Genomic DNA, 23,315 nt, shown 5'->3' on the forward strand with positions numbered 1-23,315 from the left:
AGTGATTCTCATGCCTCAGCCTCCCCAAGTAGCTGGGTCTACAGGTGCACAGCACGATGCCTGGCTAATGTTTGTATTTTTAGTAAAGACGGGGTTTCACCATGTTGGCCAGGCTAGTCTCAAACTCCAGACCTCAAGCCATCCACCCACCTCAGCCTCCTAAAATGCGGGATTACAGGCACGAGCCACCACGCCAGGCCAATATAATATTCTTAAAATGACAAAATTATAAACATGGGAAGCAGTTCATGGTTGCCAGGAGTCAGGAAGGAAGGAAGAAGGCTTAGGTGCGTCTATGAAAGGACAGCAGAAGGGATCTTGGTGATAGAATGTTCTTTACTTTAATTCTATCAATGTCAATATCCTGGCTGGGATATTGTTTTGCAATTTTGCAAGATGTGACCATTGAGGAAAACCTGGTAAAAGGTACATAGGAGTGTTCTGTATTATGTCTTACAACTGTGTGTGAATCTACAATTATCTCAAAGTAAAAAAAAAAAAAAAAAAAAAAAAAAATTAAACAGTAACAAGATTGTTATAACATACAAAATTACAATAAGTTGAAAATGGTAATAACTTAAAAACCAGTGCAAATATTAATTATTTTTCTAGCAAACAAGAGAATAGTCCAGTCACAAATGTGCATAACAAGTGCTCTTCCTGGACACCTCCTTTCTCCCACCCAGCCCATGGTTTATCCTTTCCCCAAGTATCTTTTATAAATGAAAGCTCCAAAGCATGAAGGCATCTGAGCTCCTGCAGTAGCTGGACATCCTGAATTGCTCAGATTTCTACCTAATGAGATTCTGGCCTCATCTGTGGGCCCCGCACCATATGTTCGCAGTTTCTGCTGGACTAAAACCCAAATAGGGGTGGAGGGAAGAGCCTGTGTCATCTTAGACTCTGTAAAGGTGCAGCCATTCTCAGAAGCTCAAAACATCTGAGTTATTTGGGACAAGAGTAATATGTTTGTATCAGTAACCAAATATCTCCGTAGAGAATACTAGCAAGAAATGTGGGTGGAAGAGAATCTGACCAAGACACAGAGATACGGGAGCTGAGCCTGAGTTACGGACCACTCCCACTGATGGTATCATTGAGCTGGCTGACAACTTGCTCCTCAAAACACACCATGTTTCAGCATAATTTAACCACAAAAGGCTCGTCAGCATTTTGAACAGCATCGTATCCCAGACAGAAACTGACAAAGGAGACTGAGTCTGCCAGTGGCTGTAAAAAGCTGTCCACACACACTACCTTGATCATTTGATCTCTGCTCTCAGGTGATGGGGCCTGCTTGATAAAAACCATGCAGCCATCTGACCTATTGGCAAAACGTCTGCCATCAGCAGTGTCTGATTTCTTCCACTTTTGGATCCATATTTGCTGCTTAGCCTAAAAAATAAGTGGAAATGTGTGTGGCGCTGGGCAGGGCACGGTGGTGTGTTTTTGGCATTCTTCAGAGCAGATAAATGACTTGAGGGAAGGGTAGGAGAGAATATGTTTTCAAAGACTTGAGATTCTCTCCATAGGACAAGAGCTTCTAGTTTAGTTACTAATACAACAACCTGTTAGCTGAACATCGTTTTTTAAAAAGGATGTGATTGCCAGTGTCTGTTCTGTGGGCACAATTCTTTCCAGAATAAAAAGTTCTGCCTTGCATTTGAAGTAAGTCCAGTTCAAGAAGAGCACTGCCTTTGAGGTCAGTGGGAAGTCAGTGTCCAAGCCTGTTCCACAGTATGCTGGGTCAGAGAAGACATTCGTGTGCTGAAGCCCAGCCCTGAAATTGAAATTCTTATGAGACTAAGAATCTCATACAAGATGAGGATGACTTTTAAAATCACAACTCTCCTATATATCAGTAATACGTAGTCTCATTTCAATTGCCCTTATCTCTAGACTGAAGCACACTGGAAGTTGGTAAATCACAGGTCAAAGACCTTTCCAGCAGATCAAATACAGGTGCATTATTGTTTGTAAGGGAAAATGTTTTCTTCATCTTCACCTGTCTGTGGGCTATAATACCTCCTTGATGAGCCACCAGGTCTGTATGATCTCCAAGTGACTCACTGGCGTTTCTTTATTCTAATCATGAGTGACTTCAACACCCTATCATTCTTTTGTTTCCGTCTGATGTTGAGCCGTAACCTGCTCTGTAAACTCCACCAGATGGAAGGAATTTTCCCCGGAATCAAAATTAATCATTTAACCACTTCTCTCACATATGTGAGGCAGTGTTGTGTTCTTCCTCCCGCCTTGGCAGCGCTGGTGGTCTTCCTTCCCCAGCCTAAGACCCATCAACCCCCACCGCCCATGACGTGGCTTTGAGTCACCTCATCTGCTGGTTGGCTCCTGGTGATTCTCCTCAGGCCTTGTTTGTACTTCTTGTATCTACTCTTAATGATAAACAATAGTCCAGGAGTACCACGATTAGGAAAAATATGTGCTGTGCTAAATGTTGATGGCTACCAGCATCCATCTCTGTCTCTCCCTCACTGCCCAAGCTTTGTCCAGGCCCCAGCTACTGCCCAGGCACTGAGGCCACCTCCCCTGCAGCTCCGCATAGCCCCTACAGAGAGCGATGTACCCTGCTTCTGAGCTTGCTCCTGAAGGCATCGGGCAGGCACCTCTTCACGCTCTTTTTTTTTTTTTTTTTTGAGATGGAGTCTCTGTCTGTCGCCCAGGCTGGAGTGCAGTGGTGCCATCTCTGCTCACTGCAAGCTCCGCCTCGCGGTTTCACACCATTCTCCTGCCTCAGCCTCCCGAGTAGCTGGAACTACAGGTGCACACCACCACACCCGCCTTTTTTTTGTATTTTTGGTAGAGACGGGGTTTCACCGTGTTAGCCAGGATGGTTTCGATCTCCCGACCTCATGATCCGCCCTCCTCAGCCTCCCAAAGTGCTGAGATTACAGGCGTGAGCCACCACGCCCGACCTCACGCTCTTTTTTCTTTCCCAAGCGTAAGAGATACCTGGAGCAAGGTTAGAAAGAAGCCTTGTGCTGAAGATGGCAGAGCTGCCTTTCTAAGATGGGAACTGTGCCAACTTTCTCTTGCTTATGTGAGAAATAAACCTTGATCCTGTTTTGCTCTAAGGAATCTGTGGGCTCTGTGTTATAGCAGCAGCATGGCTTTTACCAAATAATTTCTCATGCTTCACACTTGCCTTGGAAACTATACTGACACTAATGCAGCCCCCAATTATATTATTATTTATAACCTTTGACAATGGTTTTGACTATAAATAATGTAAAACATGACCCTAATTGACTGAAACTGCAAGGAAATATGTTATCTACAAAACCAGAAGTTGAGAGGTGGGACAGATGCCATCTCTGCATTCTGCTGTGTGCTAGCTTTGCGCTAGCTTTGCCTCAGGATGGAGGACACCCTGCTTGGTTGCAGGATATCTGCTACAGGTCCAGGGATCACATCCAGAGATGAAATGTCCATGGAAGGAAGAGACCATCTCCCTCGGTCTTATCATGAGATATGAGGAAACTTTTTCAGGAAGTCCCCAAGAATATTTTCCTTCAAATTCATTCCTAAATTAATCTTGGTGAAATGGAATTATCATGATTAATTTAGACTAATCATTTGGGATAGTCAGAATTTAAGTGTCAGCCGGGTGCGGTGGCTCACGCCTGTAATCCCAACACTTCGGGAGGCTGAAGTGGACGGATCACTTGAGGCCAGGGTTTCCAGACCAGCCTGGCCAACGTGGCAAAACCCCATCTCTGCTAAAAATACAAAAATTAGCCGAACGTGGTGGCTTATGCTTGTAATCCCAGTTACTCGGGAGGCTGAGGCAGGAGAATCAATTGAACCTGGGAGGTGGATGTTGCAGTAAGCCAAGATTGCACCACTGCACTCCAGCCTGCGTGACAGAGCAAGACTCCTTCTCAAAAAAAAAAAAAAAAAAAAAAAAAATTTAAGTGGCAACCAGTAGGATCTTTGGAGGTCTTAACACCTCCCAACCTGTTCCGTCCTTAAATTTTATTGCTAAGCAATGTCTTTGCTCCTGTACCTTTCTCTCCATAATGGTGCTATTTATATTGTGGTCATAAATACAGTTCTTAATTATTATTCCTGTTAGACTTCATATGTTTATCACAGCATTCCAGGTTGAATTGGATTCTGCTAACACTTATGTTCAACCTATCTCCCAGCTTCAAAACTGAATCCTATAATATTTACCAGATACCTACTATGTTCTCAGCACTGGGGTATGAAGAAGAAAATTCCTCAACCATCTCACAATCCAGTAAAAGCAAATGAGAAAACAGGTGTGGAGATGCGCTAGGCTTGGGGCCAGGCTCAGTCAGCTGCTAGAGCAAATCCGGGTGCATCAGAGCTGGAGCTGAGAGACCTGGAGGAGAATTCCTCAAGGGAGAAGCAGCCAGTGACAATGGGGGACCCTGAATTTTGTTTTGTTGTTACTGTTCTTGTAATGTCTTTATCTTATATGAATATCAGGATAATGCTGTCCTCCTAGAATAAATTTGGAAATATTCTCTCTGCTTCAGTTTTCTGGATGGGTTTGACTAGAATCGAAACTATTTCTTTCTTAAATGTTTGATAGAATTCACCAGAGATGCCATCTAGAGTTGAAGTTTTTTATTAGAAACTTTTTAACTCTGAATTCAATTTTTAAATAAGTATAGGACTATATAGCTTATCTATTTCTTTTTAAGATAACTTTGGTAATGTATATCATTAAGGAATTTTTCTACTTCATCTCAGTTGTGAAATGTATAGGCATAAAGTTGTTCATAATATTTCCATTTTATCCCTTATCTGTAAGAAGTGTAGTGTTGTCACCTCTCTCATTCCTGTTATTGGCAATTTGCGTCGTCGTCGTTGTTGTTGTTGTTGTTGTTGTTGTTGTTCTGATCGTCCTGGCTAGAGGCTTATCAATTTAATTGATCTTCTCAAGGAACTAGCTTTTAGTTTCATTCATATTCTCTATTTTTTTTTCTGTTCTCTATAGCACTGGTTTCTGCTTTGATTTTTATTATTTATTTATTTATTATTTACTTTCTTCTGTTTACATTGAGTTTAAGTTGTTTTTCTTTTTATAGTCTTTCACATAAAAGCTGAGGTCATTTAAGACCTTTCTTCTTTTAATATAGGCATTTAGTGCTTCAGATTTCTCTCAGAGTACTGCGTTAGTATTCATCCCCGAATGAAAATGATATGTTTTCATTTTTATTCCGATAAAAATACTTTCTAACTTCCCTTTTGATTTATTCTTTGATTCATGGGTGATTTAGAAGTATATTATTTAGTTTGTATGTATTTTGAGATTTTCCTGATGTCTTTATGTAACTGATTTCTAATTTTATTCTGTTGTGGTCAGAGAACATCCTGTGTCTTGAATCATTTGAATGTTATTGAAGCTTGTTTTGATGGCCCCAAACATGATCTAACTTGGCAGATGTTTCATTTGAACTTTAAAAGATTTGTATTCTGCTGTTGCTGAACCAAGTGTTCTGTAAATATCACCTTGATCAAGTTAGCTGATGGTGGTGTTCAGGTCTGCCCGGCACTTGCTGCCTTTCTGCCTACTTGTCCCGTCAATCACTGAGAGGGGGTGCTGAAATCACATTCTATAAGTGTGGCTTTGCTCATTTCTCTTGCAATTCTCTTGGTTTTTGCTTCACATCACATTATCTTCATTCTCTGTATATAAAGTGTCTTCATTCTCTGGCTGCTTTTAAGATTTTCTCTTTGTCTCTGGTTTTGGGCAATTTGATTATGATGTGTCTTGGTGTCTTAGTTGTCTTCATGTTTATGGTGTGTGGCTTTTGCTGAGCTTCTTGGATCTGGGGGTTTATAGTTTTCATCAAGATCAGAAAACTCACTTTCACTGGCTTCAACTGCAAGTGTATTAAGCTGCTTAAAGTTGTCCCACAGCTTCACTGGTGTTCTTTTCATTTAAAACATCTTTTTTTCTCCCCGTGTTTCATTTTAAATATTTTAAATTGCTGTATCCTCAAGGTCACGAGTCTTTTGCAATATCTGACCTTCCCTGAATCCCATGCAGCATATTTTTCTCACACATTGCAGTTTTCGTTTCTGAAAGTTTTGCTTTTTAAAATATAGCTTCCATATCTCTACCTAATGTTTTGAATATATGAAATATAGTTACAACCTCACAATATTTATGCTGAGTGAAAGAAGCCAGACCAAAAAGAGTACCTACACAATGCTGCTATTCATAGAAAACTCTAGGAAATGCAAAAGTAATAGAGAGTGACAGAAAGCAGATCCTGGCTGTCTGAGGGTGAGGGTGGGACTGGGCAAGAGGGAGGCGTGACAAAGAGGCCTGAGGCAACTTGGGGTGATGATCTTGATTATAGTGATGGTTTTACAGTTATATATATGTGTGTTATATATATACATATACATAACACACACATATATATATACACACACACGCATATATCACATGGTATATTTTAAGTGTGTGCAGTTTACTATCTGTCAAATATATATATGATATATATATATACATTATTTTCATTTATTTATTTATTTATTTTAAGATGGAGTCTCACTCTGTTGCCCAGGCTGGAGTGCAGAGGCTCCATCTCGGCTCACTGCAACCTCCACCTCCCGGGTTCAAGTGATTCTCCTGCCTCAGCCTCCTGAGTAGCTGGGACTACAGGTGCCCACACCATTCCTGGCTATTTTTTGTATTTTTTTTTTAAGTAGAGATGGAGTTTCACCATATTGGCCAAGTGGTCTCGATCTCCTGACCTTGTGACCCACCCGCCTCGGCCTCCCAAAGTGCTGGGATTACAGGCATGAGCCACTGCGCCCAGCCTGTCAAATATATTTCAATAAAGCTGTTTAAAAAGTAGTAATCCTGAGCAAACTTGTTGGCTGTCATTCCTTTTCCTCGCCCAGAGACATTCATCCATCTCTAAGGAAGAACAAGGGCCATAAGGCAAAACTAGAAGAGCAGTCTTAAGACCGCAGTGCACCCACACACTTGCCCTGGGGTCCTTGTCACCCTCTCTCTGCCATCCCACATGGCTCTCAGCGGTGGTGACTGGGCGGTGGGGCAGCAGAGACTCTGGTGCCTGCTTGACCACCAGCACAGCACATAGCTGCTCACCTGTCCAGTTATTTTCTTAGGAAAAAAAAAAATGTAAAAACCCTGCAAGATCAGGCAGAATGCATTTTGAAGCTGGGACTTTGATAATTATTGTTAACCCGTTTATGCCTGAGGTTGCAGTTTTTTGAATTTTTGCAATCAGATTTTGGCGATGACCTTGAGCAATAGGATGTAAACAATTCCCACATGCTTAGCGTTCCAGTAATGGAACGCTAGGCCTCAATTTAAGTTGCCCTCCAGAAGTATTTTTTCAGTTTACTCTCTCACCAGCAAGGAGGGAGGTTTCTTTCCCCCAAAAACAGTAGCTCATACTGGGGATCCTCTTTCCTTTATGTCTTAGACTGATGGGATAAATTACTATTTACCTCATTGCTGAAATTCACATTTCTTTGGTTAGTGAAGTTTAGTATTTTTATATATGTTTGCTGACCTTCACATATATAAATATGCCTATATATAAAAAATATAATATATTAATATATATAGTCTGTTCATTTATGTGGCCTAGCTTTCAACTGGAATATTTAGCCTTTTGTCTGATTTTGCAATACCCTTTAAAATAAGAATGTAAACTTGTTAAATAGTCTATTTTTTACTTTTAATTTTTTATATTGACAGCTAACAAATTGTATATATATGAATACACACATATATATGTGTATGTGTATATTATATATGTAGTAAGAGTGAGTACATCGACACTTACCTGGAAATCATGATTTTTAAGTGAAATAACATATAACAAAACTAACTTTTCTCCTCATCAGGATTCTAACAAAACAACATTGAACAAAGCAATGCTGTTTGAGGAGCTGGTGTATGTTGTTTTATATGTATTATTTAAATTAGTACTTTCCATAAGTCAGGCACTGTTCTAAATTCTTCAGAAGTATTAATGACTTTAATCATCATGACAACCCTGTGAACTATATTTTATTATTAGCTCCGTTGAAGATTGAGCAAAATGAGACACTGAGAGGGAGGATAATGTGTCCTAGGTCACACAGCTGTGAACAGGCGAGGCTACTATTGAACCCAGGCACACAAGCTCTAGAATCCAGCTCTGAACCACTATGCTATCTTGTCTCTCAAGGACAGAACTTCTGTTTTGATTTTATAGATGTCTCAAACCTTATCCATAACCTGTGTCACTTCTCAGCTTTCACCATTGGGATTATGCTTCATAGAACCTTTTGTCATCCCAATGACATATAAATACTGATTTATTTTTCCTTCTGCTACTTATATCAGGTTGATTTGAAATTTGTTTCATGTTTTTCATTCTTTCTTTTTAACCAGCAGACATCAAGGACTTCTGAGGAGACTGTTAACTTGCATAGGCACTACGGACCCCGTTTTGCTTAACCCACCCAGCAGCCAATTTTAGCAGACATCCTGGTTTTGCAGGTGAGAAGAATTGAGATACGAAGAAGTTTTGTTAATTTTTCCAGTTCATGCAACAAGTAAATGGGAAACCAGGATGAAAATCAAGGTTCATCTGTCATCAGACTGTTACTCATAATCACCATTCAGAGAGTTCAGATGTGGGACACGATTCTAACTCCAGCCTTCTCCCAAATGGTTCATTTGCCAGTTTCCCTAGAGTTACGTATTGTCTTATTTGTTTGTTTTACTGAATCTGAGTATTAAAAGCCTTGTATCTTGTGAAATTTCTTTTAGGTCTAATAAAAGTGATGAAAGAGACCAGGATAACTTTCTAATAATTAAATAAGATTTTTGAAATAAAGTCCTTATTTTGTAAATTTAACAATTGAATCTTGCTAGATTAATAACTCATTTTTCCTGATGTACTAATTCAATATAAAATGGTTATTCAAACTGAACTTTGAAGTCATCTGGGCTGCTGTTTTTGAATCCATTTAAAAACCTACATGCTCAGATCGGAATTAGCTAAGGAGATTATTAAGTTTGGAGTGCGTGCTATATTTTTGGATTCTAAATAGTTTCAAAATGCCTGGTTTGGCGTGCATATCAGTGACGTGGGTAGAAGTGGATGGATGGGATGGAGGTGCCTCCAGCATCATGGAAACACACCGTGCTGTGGCCTCCCCGTGGGCCTGGGGCTGCACACTGGGAAAGGACAGGGGGAGAGCGTCTGGCAAGCAGACCTGGGAAAGATTTTCAGTGTAATCATTTATTATGTAGAAACCGAGCAAGGTGCACAGTCATCTTAATCCACAACTACCTCATGGGCAAAATGGGAGTATAATGGAACCCACCTCAAAGAGTTTGTTTAAAGCATGTAGCACAGTGCCTGATGGCACATGGCATCTCTGTCTCATTGATTTGACTGAAGCTAATACGAATTCTCTGTGTGCGTTTATGTATTTGAGAATGTACAGGTCTCCTCAGGGAGTAAATTGTATGATTGGGAGGCTAACTCATTTGGGGGATGTTGCCCCAGTTCCACATTGACGGACAGTGAGAGCTCATCCAGACTGGAGACCTCTGCATGAGCCAGGACTGCCAGGTGGGTGGGTGGCTTGGAGAAGACTCCTCCCTTCCCCAGTGAAGTAATAAGGCATCACAGGCCGGGCGCGGTGGCTCACGCCTGTAATCCCAGCACTTTAGGAGGCCAAGATGGGTGGATCACGAGGTCAGGAGATCGAGACCATCCTGGCTAACACGGTGAAACCCCATCTCCACTAAAAAATACAAAAAAAATTAGCAGGGTGTGGTAGCAGGTGCCTGTAGTCCCAGCTACTTAGGAGGCTGAGGCAGGAGAATGGGGGGAACCCGGGAGGCAGAGCTTGCAGTGAGCCGTGATTGCACCACTGCACTCCAGACTGGGCAACAGAGCAAGACTCCATCTCAAAAATAAATAAATAAATAAATAAGGCATCACAACATACATCTTCATCCAGTGATATCTTGTTTCATTCCATCAGCTATGCTTTGACAGACTCTTTTCGTGTATTTTTTCATTCCAAATACTTTCATGGAGCACTCACCATGTTCAAAGAGCTTTGAAAAATATAAAGAAAGCAAGACCCATGCCCTTTTTACAGGTAGCTGTTTCAGGAGGGGAAGCAGTAAGGCCAGCAGTGAGTTCTGTGTGGGAGGATAGAACCAATCCCAACAGAGGCAACACTGGCGGGCTGCTGCCTTTCCCATAGCACACAGGACGCAGGTTGACAGGGTTAAGCACGCCTGAGGAGCCTCATGAGTGGCTCTTCTCATATGCCCTGGTGGCCTGGATGAGGAGGTGATGTATCATGGAGATCAGACAGTCTTAAAATGAGGCTGCGTTACAGGATGAGCCACTGTGAGAACCTTTGGGATAACTTTCACTTCTGTATACCTTAGGCCCACAATGGTGATGGTAATGAACATGGTGACAGCGTCACATATGGGAGGTTACCTGAGCAAGGCACCCTGCTAGGCTGCAGCATCAAGTTACCACAAACTTAGTGTTTAAAACAACACTAATGTATCATCTTACAGTTCTGTAGGCCAGAAGTCTGAATGAGTCTCACTGAACAAAAATCAAGCTGCCATGAGGGCAATGTTCCTTCTGGAAGCTCTAGGGCAGAGTCCATTTCTCTGCATTTTCTGGCCTCCAGAGGCCGCCTGCAATTCTTGGCTCATGGCCCCTTCCTCCATCTTCAAGGCCAGCAATGGTAGGTTGAGTTCTTCTTACATCCCATCGCTCTGACACCAACTCTTGCCTCCTGCCTCCACTAATAAGGACCCTTGTGGTTACACTGGGCCCGCTGGATAATCTAGAATAATCCCTCATCTCACGGTGGCTGACGAGCAGCCTTAATTCCATCTTCAGCCTTATCCCCTTTGTTATGTAGGAAACATAAGTGCCGAGGGTCAGGCAGTGGAGGTTTGGGAGGAGCGTTTGTCCTGCCTCCCACAGAAGCCTCCCTCTTTTACAAGAGCTCTTCGGGGCACAGCTTTTACTAACCCCATTTCACAAGAAACAGAGGCTAAAGAGGGCAAGTAGCTGCTATGGAAAGGGAAATGCCATTATGTGCCAGTGCATCTTCTAAGGGCGACCACTTCAGCTCATTCGCTCTTCACCACATCATCCATTTCACAGATGAGTAAACTGAGGTCCAAGGGTGGTTAAGCACCTTGCCCAAGGTCACACAGGGAGTAAGTGACTGGCTGACTCTCCAATCCACAGTCCATGTGAGTCCTTAGTAGGGCAAGTGGACCTTGGAGAAGGTTCTGTAGGGGGACATGATTAGGGAACCAACCCAAGGGGGTAGGCGTGAAAGGAACTGTCAAACCAAACCTAGAGAAATGGGGGTGTTATTGTATCAATTGCTGCATTTGTCCTCATGGGTCACGTTGATTTCTAGCAATGGTTGGGAATGACAGGTCACCCTGGCCATTTCAGAACTTTGGAATGTCACACATTTTTAGCAAGTAAAGTTGCATAGAGGTGGTAGAGGGGCTGAATGCATGTTTTTATACAGTTTGGGGCTCACATTGGGCTCAGAGAAACTGAGTTAATATGCAACTTCACAAAATAAACACAATTAACATTTTCACTTAGGCATGAGAGGAGTTCATGAGATTGTTTGTATTAAGGTGATTTGTTAACTGTGAAATTCTGCACAACCGCTTTGTTTTTTCACCACACATCCAGGTCTTAGCAGCTCCTTGCTGTCAGAGCCTGCTCAGAGGGGAGTGGCCTGGCCTCCAACCAGTGACAGCCAAATTCCTTCTGAAATCTATCCACTCTGTGCCTGCTCTGAGTGTGCTTCTCCCATGGGCATTTCTCCACTTCTTTGAGAAACTGTTATTTCCTCAAAAGGGTCTTTCATTCCATCCCATTGTGTAGAATATGTAATTAAATTCTATTCTTGCTGAACTTAGCTGTGTGACCCACCAGGGTGCAGCCAGCCGATGCCACTGGGCTCCCTCCATCCAGTTTTAACCTTCACCCTGAGAGTTCTCGTCCTTTAGACCTGGGATCCTGTTTCCACACCACAGGGAGAGGAATGAGAAAAACAGGGACATTTTCTGGGAATCTGGTTGTACAGTCACATATAAGACAAGTGGAAAAATTGCTTAAGGCTTTATTTTTGTTTTTATAAAAAACACTTTCATTGTGAATGGGAGTGAGTTCTGTTTTTCTATTTCCCTTTCTACCTGGCCTCTCTCCATTAAAAAAACTAAATCAAGACAGTATATAAAGAAGGATGTCCAGGCCGGGCGCGGTGGCTCAAGCCTGTAATCCCAGCACTTTGGGAGGCCGAGGCGGGCGGATCACAAGGTCAGGAGATCGAGACCACAGTGAAACCCCGTCTCTACTAAAAATACAAAAAACTAGCCGGGCGCGGTGGCGGGCGCCTGTAGTCCCAGCTACTCAGGAGGCTGAGGCAGGAGAATGGCGTGAACCCAGGAGGCGGAGCTTGCAGTGAGCCGAGATCGCGCCACTGCACTCCAGCCTGGGCAACAGCGTGAGACTCCGTCTCAAAAAAAAAAAAAAAAAAAAAAAGAAGGATGTCCAGACTACACGGTAGTTAATAAAAAGTCATGGAAAGAAAAGCAAATGACCCCAGGAGGAAAATTAATCATGAAGTTAAGCTGCTGATGGCCAAGATGAAGAAAAGACTGTGGCAGACACAGCCCTTGCTGTCAGAGAGCTTTCCAGTGGAAAACACACGCTGTCTGCCATCACACCATTGGGCATGCACCCCTAGGCGCTGCCCAGGCTGCTCAGAACACTGCAGCGAATGAACAAATGTGGATTTCGGAGCTCACAGTCCAGCATTAATTTTGAAAAGGAGTTTCTCACATGACACCTTGTAGAAAGAACTCTGAACAAAATTTCAGGAAACTGATGTTTTCTGGAACTGATTCTCTTACCACAATGTGACCAATTAGATATACAAAAGGTAAAACGATAACTTTAAAACAGACTATCACTGAAAATTTTAAATAACTGAAAAAACTCATGAATTACAGAGAAAAAATTACAATGCAAACTAAATTATATGATGCATCTCAATCAGTATTTAGAAGGAAAATTATATTTTAAATGTATTTATTTAAAACCAGGAAAGTTTAAAAATAAATAACTTAATATGCAACGCAAGAACTTAGAGGAAGATAAATTGAATAAACATAAAAAACATAGGAATATGGCCAGCATGGTGGCTCAGGCCTGTAATCCCAGCACTTTGGGAGGCTGAGGCAAGTGGATCACCTGAGGTCAGGAGTTTGAGACCAGCCTGGCCAACATGGCAAAACTCCGTCTCTACCAAAAATACAAAAATTAACTGGGCATGGTGATGTGTGCCTGTAGTCCCAGCTACTCAGGAGGCTGAGGCAGGAGAATCACTTGAACCTGGGCAGTGAAGGCTGCTGTGAGCTGAGATCACGCCACTGCCCCGAGATCAGGCCACTGCATTCTAGCCTGGGCAACAGAGCGAGACTCAAACAACAAAACCCCATAGAAATATAAAACTTAAACATATAAGCACAAAAATAAAAAACAATGAAACAGTTCAGAAACTCAACAAAATCAAAAGATGATTTTTTGAAAGAACACTAAAGCAGATAGATTTCTAGCAGAGTTGATTTAGAAATAATGAGAAAAATAACAAAAAAATAAGAGCATAAAACAGCAAATTCAGACATCATAAAGATTAAAAAATTAGTAAGATAATCCCATGAACAACTTTATTTCAATACATTTGAAAACTTAAATGATATTTTCTAGAAAATATAAATAATTTGACAAGGAAAATTGGAAATGTAAACCATAGACATTAAATACATAGAATTGGAAATCTAATGGTACTCAAAATTTCTAGAGCATTTTTACAAGCAAATTTTACCCGACATTCAAAAAATAGATCTCTTTATCTCATACAAATTCTCCCAGAGAATTAAAAAAAGAGGTAAACTTTAGCAACTTGCTCTATGAAACTAGTATAATCTGGATTTTTAACAACTTAAAAGCATCATACAAAAATGATAGACCCATCTTACTAATAAACATAATTTCAAATATCTTAAAACACAAATCAAATTCAGAAGTGTATAAAACTAACATGTGGTAACAAGTGGGGTTTTATCCTGAAGATGGAAAAATGACTTAACATCAGAAAATATGTTAATGTAATCCACCACATTAAAGATTACAGGAAAAAAGTACTTGGCCAGGCACAGTGGCTTACCCCTGTAATTCCAGCACTTTGAGATGCTGAGGTGGGTGGATCACCTAGGGTCAGGAGTTTCAGACCAGCTTGGCCAACATAGTGAAACTCCGTCTCTACTAAAAATACAAAAATTAGCTGGGCGTGGTGGCCCACAACTGTAGTCTCAGCTACTTGGGAGGCTGAAGCAGGAGAATTGCTTGAACCCAGGAGGCAGAGGTTGCAGTAACTGCACCACTGCACTCCAGCCTGGGAGACAGAGCGAGACTCCATCTCAAAAAAATAAATAAATAAATGAACAAATAAATAAATAATAAGTACTTCATAAAATTCAACATTATTTCATAATAAAACCTGTGTAAGGAAACCAAGATGGCTATCCTCCAAAATTAGCAGACATCATGCTTAATAGTACAGTCTTAGAAGCATCCCTAGGAAAACAGAGGACAGGACATGGATGTTTGCTATTTCTGCATGTATCCTGTAGGTTGAAAACCAATGTAATACAAAACATGCAATCAACCAGTAAGATAAAGCCAATGGAATAAGGTGCAGAAAGGATAAGAATAGAAGACAAAGAAACCAAACAAACAGTCCTCAGTTGCAAACGACATACTTGCCTACCCTCCTCCCCAACTCAAGACAGTCAACTAAGAAAACTTCTTAGAAGATTGACATAAAAACTGAATACTGTTCCTATACACCAACAATTAGAAAATGCAAAAGGAAAAGATCTTATTCAGTGTGGGGAACAACAACAAAAAGAAAATTATGAGTGTACCTAGTAAATCTAGGAAAACATGTGCATACTTTTTATTAAAAAAAAAAAAAAACACCCAATGTTTATTGAAAAACTTTAAACCTGAATAGAAAGACATCCCATACTTATGGATGGTGTTCATGTCAAATGAATGCATAAATTCAGTGCATTTCCAATCAAAATTTCAATGCAGGTCTATGTGAAACTTGATACATTGATCATAAAATTCAAATGAGAAAAGAAAAGGCCAAGAATAGCTAAGATCATTTTTGTAATGATAGCAAAATGGAAAGACTTAGATCTCAACTCAGTGCAACTATTACCACAAAAGATTTTATCTTTCCCGATGGAACATTTTGCTTTCTCATTCATTCATTCATCCATTTATTTGTCATGTTTTAAAACTCTACTGTGTCCCAGGCTCTATTCTTGGCTTTGAGAATAGATCAAAGAACAAAACCAACAAAATGCCTGCCCTCAGGGTGCTTACATTCTAGCGGGTGGGTCAAGTAATAAAAATAATATACTGCAATCGTGGACAGTGGTGAATGTTATGAAGAAAAATTAAGTGAATTAGGGAGGGCTCTATTTTAAAGAGGGTTAAAAGGGAAGGCCCCTCTCGATAATGTGATGTTTGAACAGAAACCTTGAATGAGGTTCAAGCAAGCTGTACAGCTCTCTGAGGGGAGAGAAATAGCAGGAAGAAGAAAGAGTAAGTGCAAAGGCCTGAACTGGGAACACAGTCAGTGTGCAAGGAATTGCAAGTGTTTCTGAAACACAGCAAGAGAGAGAGAGAAAGCGCAGTAGAAAATGAGGTGCAAACTGCAACCAGCAACCAGAATATAGGAGGTCTTATAGACACAGTAAGATTGGGAATGTTATTCTGAATGTGAACAGGGAAAAGCACGATCAAATGTATTTTTAAAGACATAACTCGGCCCGGCGTTGTGGCTCACGCCTGTAATCCCAGCACTTTGGGAGGCCTAGGCAGGTGGATCACCTGAGGTCGGAAGTTCAAAACCAGCCTGACCAACATGAAGACACCCCATCTCTACTAAAACTACAAAAATTAGCCCGGAGTGTTGGTGCATGCCTGTAATCTCAGCTACTCGGGAGGCTGAGGCAGGAGAATCACTTGAACCTGGGAGGTGGAGGTTGCAGTAAGACAAGATTGTGCCACTGCACTCCAGTGTGGACAACAAGAGCGAAACTCCTTCTCAAAAAAAAAAAAAAAGAAAAGAAAGAAAAAAGACATAACTCTGTTGCTATGTAGACAAAAAACTGTAGGGGAGCAAGAGATGAAGGGGTAACTAATTAGGAGGCCATAGAGTAGTCCAGGCAAAAGGTGACGGTGGTTTGGCCCTGAGTGGCAGTGCTGGAGGGGGTGATGAATGGCTGGCTTCAGAAAGTCTGTTTTAAGGTAGAGCTGTCAGGATTTGCTAATGGATTGGATGTCAGGCACAAGAGAGTCTGGATAGCCCCAAGGTTTTCAGCCTGAGCAACTGGCAAAGTGATATATGGTATGACGGAATGAATATTTTACATGTCCGCAGGGAAGGAAGGAGCATCCGCTAAAAGTTGGTGAGATGACTGGTTGTCCTCAAGTAAAAATAAATTAGATTCATACCTCACCCTGCATAAGAGGTTAAGTTCCCCATGTATTTATGACCTAAATGAAAAAAAACAAAACAAAACTTTCATATTTTTTTCTTTTTTCTTTTCTTTTTTTTTTTTTTTTTTTGAGATGGAGTTTTACTCTTGTTGCTTAGGCTGGAGGGCAGTGGCACTATCTTGGCTCACTGCAACCACCACCTCCTGGGTTCAAGCAATTCTGCCTCAGCCTCCGGAGTAGCTGGGATTACAGGCATGTGCCACCATGCCCACTAATTTTGTATTTTTAGTAGAGACGGGGTTTCACCATGTTGGTCAGGCTGGCCTCAGACTTCTGACCTCAGGTGATCCACCGGCCTCGGCCTCCCAAAGTGCTAGGATTACAGGAGTGAGCCACCCACCTGGCCTAAGTTTTATATTTTAAAAGAAAAATAAGGCACTTTGGGAGGCTGAGGCGGGTGGATCACGAGTTCAGGAGATTGAGACCATCCTGGCCAACATGGTGAAATCCCATCTCTACCAAAAATACAAAATTAGCCAGGCATGGTGGTGCACGCCTGTGGTCCCAGCTACTCAGGAGGCTGAGGCAGGAGAGTTGCTTGAACCTGGGAGGCAGAGGCTGCAGTGAGCCGAGATCGCACCACTGCACTCCAGCTTGGGCAACAGAGCGAGACTCTGTCTCAAAATAAATAAATAAATAAAATAAGAGAAATAATTATGGCCTTATTTATAAGTAGGACAGGGTTTCTTAAACAAGTTGCAAAAGCAAAATCAAAATAATTAAAAATAAATAAACTTTATTATTTAAAGTTTATAAAATTTTCTCTGAAACAAAAACCCAAAAACAAATTGAGAAGACAAGCCATAGAGTGAAAGGAGATATTGTGAATGCATATAAATGACAAAGAATTAGTACACAGGATATACAAAAAACACCAAAAAAATCAGTTTGAAAAGAACACACTTACCAAAAAAAGCAAAATATGTGAAAAGACCAAGGACAGAAGAGGAAATTGAACAATCAATCCAACAAATGACAATTGCTCAAACTCATCAGTAATCAAGGACGCACATAATGAATAGCCTGCATCATCGTTTGACACTTATCAGCTTAGCACAAATGAAAGTGTCTGACAACACAAGAGTTAGTCACGAAATGAAGATGCAAGAAAATTCCTATATGCGCCTGGGAATTGTCAGTTCTTGAAATCACTGAGGGAAACAATTTGGCAAGAAGCAAATCTGCTTCTTAGATGTACTGTGCAAGGAGACAAATGGCAGTATTGTTTATACATCTGTAAGAGCGAACACTTGGAAACTTTTGGAAGAAATAGTCCTCCACAGGCTTACTGTTCTCCTACAGGTCTTACTGGGTGCACCAAGACTGTAAAGCCTTGACTCTTCTTTACCGGATCCATTTTTCAGGGTCGTAGTTGCAGGGAGGAACCTCAAAGGAGAGGGCTTGCCTACTGCCTGCTGTGGGCCCACGCGGTGCCCTAGCTCAGCGGTCCTCCACTGTGACTTGACCCAGTGCATGTGCGGGAGTCATGGGGTCTCTGCATCACCCCGTGGGTATCAGGGCTTGGGGCACCAGTGCAAATACACTGACACTGGCCATTGCTTTATCTGTGAATAATAAGTGAAGTCTTTTGTCTCTGATTCAGAAATCTTAAGTCTTCTGCCAGCATCCATGAAACTGGGGCAGCAGCCTCACTTTTGAATCTGTAAGTAGTGAGTGAAATCTCAGCCTCTTCACAGTTATTGACAGAAGCCACCCAAATATCCATTATCATCATGATTAAATTGTATGATTCACGTGAAATGGAGACAGAGGAGGAATCCCTTTGAGGGGCCTACCACCCTCCCAACCAAGCAAGGAAATAAAGAAAAATCTTGAGTTCCTTTGAGGGAAATTCCAGGCACCTAGCTAGCCCTGAGGAGTAAGTGAGCAACCTGATAAGCAAGAAGGTAACAATAGCTGAAGACAATAGCCAAGGAAGTTAGAGCCACCAAATGTTTGGTTCCCCATAGAAACTAATGACAACATCTTAATATATATCCTTGAGTTGTTTTTAAGAAACCTGGACTCCCACCAAATGGAAAATGACATTTGTTGGCACATAGACCTTAACAGAGGAACTGGGGACTGAACTCTGACTGCCATTTTTTGCTCTGAATTTCTTCCTGAGCAGCCTGGAGGAAGTCATGCCTACAAGTCAGAGCTCAGCATTCCTTTCTGCAGACCCCTAGTCTTTAGACAAAGTTTCACTCCCTTAACCAGTTCGCAAATCAGAAAATCTTTGAATCTACCCAATACCTGTGCCTCCCCCCACACTTCAAGATATCCCACCATTTTTTGCCAAACCAATGTAAGACCTCCATGTATTGATTTATGACTTTGCCTGTAACTTCTGCCCTCCCACCTTTAGAAACCCTTACACTCAAGGCATTCGGGAGTTTAGGTCCTAAGCGTGAGCTATCTGGTTCTTCTTGCTTGGTGCCTGTTATACATGCCTCACTTTTTTTCACTGCAAATCCCACTGTCAGTGTTTGGCTTTGCTATGCCAGGATGAGTGTCCCCAGTTCGGTTTGGTAACAAAATGAAATGCAATACACTAGTTAAATGAATGTACCTATATCTGTTGGCATTATTAAATTGCAAAAACATAATGTTCAGTGAAAAAAAGCTTGTTAGAGAGTGATGTAATCAACAAAACTTCAGTACTTTGCTATATACAGTTTATGGAGCCATTCATCTGTAGCATTAATACAGTGTCATTCTGGGAATGAAAAACGTCAGCTTAAGGACAGGGTGGGAAACATGGAGGGGCTTCCATGATCCTTGTGTGTGTTGTTTCTTAAGGGGAAAAAAAAACTGACGCAAATCTGCCAAAATGTTACAGTTTTGTGCCTGAGAATATAGGTGTTCATTATGTTGTTTTTATGCTTTTCTGGATATTTGAAGTCATCCATAATTTCAGAATATCGGTGATGATGGAGCTTCCCATTTTGTACCATCAGTCTGTCTAAGAGTCACAGAATTACCTCACATTTCCCTTTAAATATGAATCTTGGGGCCGGGCGCGGTGGCTCAAGCCTGTAATCCTAGCACTTTGGGAGGCCGAGACGGGCGGATCACGAGGTCAGGAGATCGAGACCATCCTGACTAACACGGTGAAACCCCGTCTCTACTAAAAAATACAAAAAAATTAGCTGGGCGTGGTGGTGGCGCCTGTAGTCCCAGCTACTCGGAGGCTGAGGCAGGAGAATGGCGGGAACCCGGGAGGCGGAGCTTGCAGTGAGCTGAGATCCGGCCACTGCACTCCAGCCGGGGTGACAGAGCAAGACTCCGTCTCAAAAAAAAAAAAAAAAATGAATATTGGTTCTCATAGTTGGAGGCTTAATGTTTCCAAAGTTATAAATATGTTTTTTTGTTTTTTGGAGACAGAGTCTCGCTCTGTCACCAGGCTAGAGTGCAGTGGTGTGATCTCGACTCACTGCAACCTCCACCTCCCGGGTTTAAGAGATTCTCCTGCTTCAGCCTCCCGAGTAGCTGGGACTACAGGCATGCACCACCACGTCCAGCTAATTTTTGTATTTTTAGTAGAAACAGGGTTTCACGATGTTGGTCAGGGTGGTCTCGATCTCTTGACCTCGTGATCCACCCACCTCAGCATCCCAAAGTGCTGGAATTACAGGTGTGAGCCACCGCACCCGGACAAATAATGCATTTCTGTAGGTGGAAACTTCTCTCAAATTAAAACATCCCCTATACCAGAAACCTGGGGAAAAGAAATCATTAAGTGACCTGACAAGAAATCAGAGACAGTTTTGTTTTTTTTAAAAACAAAACAAAACAAACCAAAAAAACCAACAACATTAAAGTCCTAATGCGAAGGCAGAGAAAAGACCCATGCTGCTCACTGTCTGTGACCTGATGCCTCCATCTCTTTCTGCAGGGCCTTTGTCCCTGATCTCCCTCTCCTGACCCAGATGAATGAATGAAATGAACTAATGTGTACACAGACTCTGTGTGCATATGGCTTTGATTTGGGAGAAAAGATGAATCACTCTGAGCTGGTAATCTGATCTTTTCCCTTCTGCTAGTAAACAGTTGAAAGATACTCAATACATTCTCTGCCTGCCTTTTAAAACCAGAATAGCAAATAAAAGCCCTAGAGGGGCCTGGTTTGGATGGGGGAAGCCATTTATCACCTTCAGGGAAAAGAGAATGTAAATAGGTCCACATTTATTCTCTGGTCCTCCCTTGGCCAGGACAGCCTTAGAAATACTCACCTTGTTTCAGTTAGCAGGCCAAGGGTCAGCGGTCAACAGAGCTGCTGCAGCAAGGTCTGTGTGGTGCCTCAAACAGGCCACACAAAGAGATGCCATTTGAAATCGGAATTCCTTTCACCCTGAGTGAGTTTCCAAAGCAAAGGGGTCACCCGGTGAGTGTTGGTGGAGTCCTCACTGTTTGTCCTGCCTCTTGCTACAGAGGACATCTGGCAAAAGCAGATCAGAAAATGAAAGAAGTCTGTCCCAGGTCTGCCCTCCCCAAGTGGTGGAATTTCTCATGCTATTGTTGCTTGGGATGTGCCACTCTGTACTTGAGTAGGTGGAGGGTGAACAGACTGATCGGCTGGCTATGAGATGCGAGCAGGATGATGATCATTCACTGGGACATGTCTGGCCAACTGGGAAGAGTCAGGTAGCTCAAGGCCTGGAGATTCTCATCAGGGAGAGCACAAGGGGGCCAGGCCTACAACTGAGGTCCAGGCACAGAGGCTGGGCTATGAGAACCAGTGTCCTCAGTGACTGCGATGATGACATATCCTCTATCACCACCTGCTACTGCGAGGCCCCAGCCCCAGCTGACCTGTAGACTCAGATCTGGGCCTGAGAGGGAGGCTCGGCTTCAGCCCCTCTCATGAACAGAATCCACAGCACCAGGGCTGAGAGTGGTGGCAGGGCCCAGGAACAGTGATATCCAGTAGAATAAGCATGACACCGCCCCCACAAACCAGAGGGAGTGCCAGGCACCTCTGCCCAGCCTCAGGCAGCTGACTTCACTAAAGGAGGCCAAAGGGAAAGAAAAAGATGACAAGCTGTGTTTTGATGGCTGATGCGCAGGCTCCCAGAGAACTTTCAGAAATCAGCTGGGAGTTGGGAGGATTTTTGAATTGTCCTCTTGCAATAGCATGTTGAAAAAAAACTAGCTAAATATACTTTTTGTGTAATTCCATGTCAATACGCATGATTTCTTAGGTGGCAACCAAAGGCAAGGTGTTCCTGTACCAAATGGTATTGCCAATGTTAAGGTGCTCAATACAGTGTGTATTTTGTTGTATTGGTTTGCTCGGGCTGCCAGAACAAAGTTACACAAATTGGTTGCCTTAAACAACAAAACTGTATTGTCTCACAATTTCTGGAGGACAGAAGTCTAAGAACAAGGTGTTGGCAGGGTTGCTCCTTCTAAAGGCTGAAGGAGAATCTGTTGCAGGCCTCTCTCCTTGGTTTGAGGACAACCGTCTTCTCCCTGTGTCTCTTCACATCGTCTTCCCTCTAGGCAGGTCTGAGTTCAAATTTACCCTTTTTGTTATTTTTATGTATTTATTATTATTATTTTTCGGGATGGAGTTTCACTCTTGTTGCCTAGCCTGGAGTGCAATGGCGCGATCTCAGCTCACTGCAACCTCTGCCTCCGGGGTTCAAGTGGTTCTGCTGCCTTAGCCTCCCAAGTAGCTGGGATTACAGGTGTTCGGCGCCACACCAAGCTATTTTTTTTCTTGAATTTTTAGTAGAGATGGGGTTTCTCCATGTTGGCCAGGCTGGTCTTGAACTCCTGACTTCACGTGATCCACCCACCTCGGCCTCCCAAAGTGCTGGGATTACAGGTATGAGCCACCACGCCTGGTCAAATCTCCCCTTCTTTATAAGAACACTGGTCATATTGGATTAGATGCCCACTCTACTTTAGTATGACCTCATTTGAACTTAATCACATCTTCAAAAACCTGTTTCCAAATGCAGTTGCATTCTGAGGAACTAAGGGATTAGGACTTGGACACAGACATTTTGGGGGACACAATTCAACACTTATTTGCCAAATCACTTTTTAGAATGATTAAGGCAATTAACGATCTTCTTAAAGTGAAGAAACAACCCACAGAATGGGAGAATATATTTGCAAACTACCCATCTGACAAGGAATTAATGACCAGAATATATAAGGAGCTCAAGCAACTCAACAGGAAAAAAATCTAATAATCCAATCAAAAATCAAAATCTAGTAATCCAAATCAAAAATCAGAAATGAATAGATATTTCTCAAAAGAAGACTTACAAATTGGCAAACAGGCATATGAAAAGGTGCTCATGATCACTGATCATCAGAGAAACGCAAATTAAAACTACAATGAGATATCTCACCCCAGTTAAAATGGCTTTTATCCAAAAGACAGGCAATAACAAATGCTGGTGAGGACGTGGAGAAAAGGGAACACTAGTATATTGTTAGTAGGAATGTAAATTAGTACAACCACTATGGAGAACAGTGTGGAGGTGCCTCAAAAAAACTAAAAATAGAGCTACCCTATGATCCAGCGATCTCACTGCTGGGTCTTTACCCAAAAGGAAGGAAATCAGTATATTGAAGAGATACCTGCACTCCCATGTT

The 23,315-nt window shown here is 42.1% G+C and overlaps 1 protein-coding gene and 1 long non-coding RNA gene across 2 annotated transcripts in view; one reads left to right on the forward strand and one right to left on the reverse strand.

Moving 5' to 3' along the window:
* Window positions 1–8,827, forward strand: part of PKD1L1 (polycystin 1 like 1, transient receptor potential channel interacting) — a 185,781-nt gene extending 176,954 nt beyond the window's left edge. Inside the window, exon 57 of the mRNA XM_065541975.2 lies at window positions 8,423–8,827. Within this exon, the coding sequence (XP_065398047.1) occupies window positions 8,423–8,488 (66 nt within the window). The 3' untranslated portion in view covers window positions 8,489–8,827. The remainder of the gene's footprint in view (window positions 1–8,422) is intronic.
* Window positions 8,828–17,416: 8,589 nt separating this feature from the next.
* LOC102138593 (uncharacterized) lies at window positions 17,417–23,021 on the reverse strand. The gene is made up of 3 exons (XR_275422.3): window positions 22,983–23,021; window positions 20,936–21,141; window positions 17,417–18,361 (listed from the first exon to the last, which is right to left on the reverse strand). It is a non-coding gene; the product is annotated as an uncharacterized lncRNA (long non-coding RNA).
* Between the last annotated feature and the right edge of the window lie 294 nt (window positions 23,022–23,315).

The sequence above is a fragment of the Macaca fascicularis genome, chromosome 3 (assembly GCF_037993035.2).
Source record: "Macaca fascicularis isolate 582-1 chromosome 3, T2T-MFA8v1.1".
Taxonomy (NCBI): Eukaryota; Metazoa; Chordata; class Mammalia; order Primates; family Cercopithecidae; genus Macaca; species Macaca fascicularis.